A 2,942-nucleotide genomic window follows, 5' to 3' on the forward strand; every position below is an offset into this window, starting at 1 on the left:
AACCTAGGTAGGTTCATTTTCCACACAGCTATTTGTCCATATATATCTTCACGCGTTTTGTTCACATTAATTAGAAGCCTACATTATCTCCTCCCACTATAAACGATAGTCGTGAAAATGCTTAGAAACTTCTTTTGTGTGTACGTGTCTTTTACAACATATAACCAGGAAAGCGGTATATTATTTCACGGGCAGCTGCCATTTATCTCGCACCACGAAGACCAACCAGAGGGAAGACGACGACGATGACCGTTCAGGATGAATATATATACACAGAGGAATCTATCCATGAAAATGTCGCGAAATTACTCATTGCCATTTCTATCCATGAAAATGTCACGAAGTTACTCATTGCCACTGAGGCAATGCTAAGGAAAGTACGCACTGGCCGTAAGAAATGTACTTAGCAGAAACCGATATGGAAATGAATGCTTTATATTCTTGATCCACTTCTCAATCCACCACAACCAGTCAGCCTGCGACGAAATAGAAATTGATCAATCTGAATGTGAATGTCGTTGTGATTGGTGAGAGACAATTACGATGGATATTGCAGAGCCGAGTCTCAACATAAATATGTTGGAGTTAATTCGCTACCATTTGCTGGAAGTGGAAGACGATGTGGATATAATAGATATTGGAGGAAACTCACCTTCAATGTCTTCATCCTTACCCTCCACCACCGGAGGTTCTTGCCAGAATAGCAGCAGCATGTCAACATCACAGGACGGTGTGAGAGAATTTACCCAACAAAACTCCTCTTCGTCTTCTTCTGTATGCTCAGTTATAAGAAGATCAGAGACGTTTAAAGTAAAGCCACAGGCACACGAGGAGGAGAATAGAGAGATGAAGACGAGCGGGGCCAGGCACTACAGAGGAGTCAGGCAGCGGCCATGGGGAAAATTCGCAGCTGAAATCAGGGATCCCGCCAAGAAGGGGGCCAGGGTTTGGCTTGGCACTTTCAACACCGCCGAAGAGGCTGCTCTCGCATATGACCGCGCTGCCTTCAGAATCCGTGGAGCCAGGGCCATCGTTAACTTCCCCCTCGCCTTCGCTTCCAATTCAGAAAATGGATCGGCCGTCGGTCACAAGGCGCAGAAGAGAAAGAGAGGAAACGCTGACGGTGGGGTGGCGGACGGTTTAGCGTTACTTTCATCATGATGACTTTAGTGAATCATAATATATGTAATTGTTTAATATTATGATACTGAGTATGCAGTCAAGCTTTCTGCCCGTAGAATGCTCTGTTAAAGGAGATAGGGATAAGGTGTTTAGATGAAATTTTTGTCTGTTAAAAATGGTAGGATAAAATAGAATAACGAGGGCCCTGCTCAATGAGCCCGTTACGTTATTGTTGACTAACAAATAGTTTCCCTCTGATTTTGGTTATTTCTGAGGTGCTCAGCATTAAAAAGATTTTTGGATGAGAGATTTTAATCGTACTCGTGGAATTAGTTTGATACCGACCTTTTGGTTTTGATGGACTTTGTATTATTAATTTTTATTATTTTATTTATAAGGTGTAATCGAGTTTTGGTTTGTGCAGATGTTAATCAAGATTGAGTTGAGAGGTTTATTAGGTATATTTATATTCAAAATGTTTTTTTTTTAATTTTAAAGTTTATAGATCTGTTTTAAATTCTAATTTATTAATAGATTGGAATTAAACCTTAAACCTTATAGGTCTCCTTTTCAATATTAATAGATTGTAATTATTATTTATGTTTTTATTAAGTTTTCCAAAGATAAAATGTGTAATTTTTTTCGAAACATTCGAGTGAATAATTAATTTTTATTATTTGTGATTATGAATTTGTCTACCCAAAACATCAAATATTTCAAAATCCAAATTTACAAATCATTTTTAATTGATTTTTGTGTATATATAATAATAATAAATTTTTTGTTCTTTAATCTTTGTTCTTTATAAATATTAATTATGTCTTTTATTTTTTAAAAGATGTAATGTCTATACGGGAGAAGTTTCCATTCTAAATATGGAATGTTTTAAAAATATTTTGTATAGTTTATTATTAAAAATTTAAGCCATTATTCATTATGTTTTATTTGTCTTTCATTATAAATAAAGTGTGTATTCTAAACATGGAATGTTTCAAAATTTTCATTTAGTTTATTTTTTGATATATATAATAATGATAAATTTGTTGTTCTTTAATCTTTGTTCTTTATCAATATTAATTATGTATTTTATTTTTTAAAACATGTAATGTTTATATGGGAGAAGTTTCTATTCTAAATATTGAATGTTTTAAAAACATTTTACATAATTTATTTTTAAAAATTTAAACTATTATTTATTATATTTTATTTGTTTTTATTATAAATAAAGTATGTATTCAAACCTGTAATGTTTGAAAATTTTCATATAATTTATTTTCAAGAGATTAAGTAGATATTAGTTATATTTCAATAAAATAAATTTATTTAAAAAACGATAAAAAATAAATTTAATATAAATCTAATAAATATAAAATAATCCAAAATTAAAACTTTCAAAATATTTACTCTTACATTATTAATATTAAATAAGATTAATATTATAAAATATATCACACATATATAAATCTACACTTTAAAGATACATACAAATCTACACTTCAAAGATACATACTTGTTACTATAGATACTTGTTTCTATAGCTAAACTTCAGTCCGTTGTAATTAAATGTCCCCTTGCAACATTAAGGTTTTAAATCTGTTTACCTAACATAATTGAAAAAACAAAAAAAAATCTAAAATCAGAAAACAAAATTTAATAAATATATAATAATACATACTTGTTACTATAGATACTTGTTTCTATAGCTAAACTGCATTCCGTTGTAATTAAATGTCCCCTTTGAAACATTAAGGTTTTAAATCTGTTTACCTAACATAATTGAAAAAACAAAAAAAATCTAAAATAAGAAAACAAAATTTAAT

At 30.9% G+C, this 2,942-nt stretch overlaps 1 protein-coding gene across 1 annotated transcript; it reads left to right on the plus strand.

The window, feature by feature from the left end:
* The first annotated feature begins 543 nt into the window (after window positions 1–543).
* Window positions 544–1,161, plus strand: LOC149257752 (ethylene-responsive transcription factor ERF106-like). The gene is made up of 2 exons (XM_089387157.1): window positions 544–659; window positions 705–1,161. Exons 1-2 carry the CDS (start codon window positions 544–546, stop codon window positions 1,159–1,161), a joined length of 573 nt encoding a protein of 190 aa, XP_089243283.1.
* Window positions 1,162–2,942: the final 1,781 nt, after the last annotated feature.

Source organism: Pinus tabuliformis, chromosome 6 (genome assembly GCF_031772625.1).
Source record: "Pinus tabuliformis cultivar Carrire ecotype Pingquan chromosome 6, CPIR1, whole genome shotgun sequence".
Taxonomy (NCBI): Eukaryota; Viridiplantae; Streptophyta; class Pinopsida; order Pinales; family Pinaceae; genus Pinus; species Pinus tabuliformis.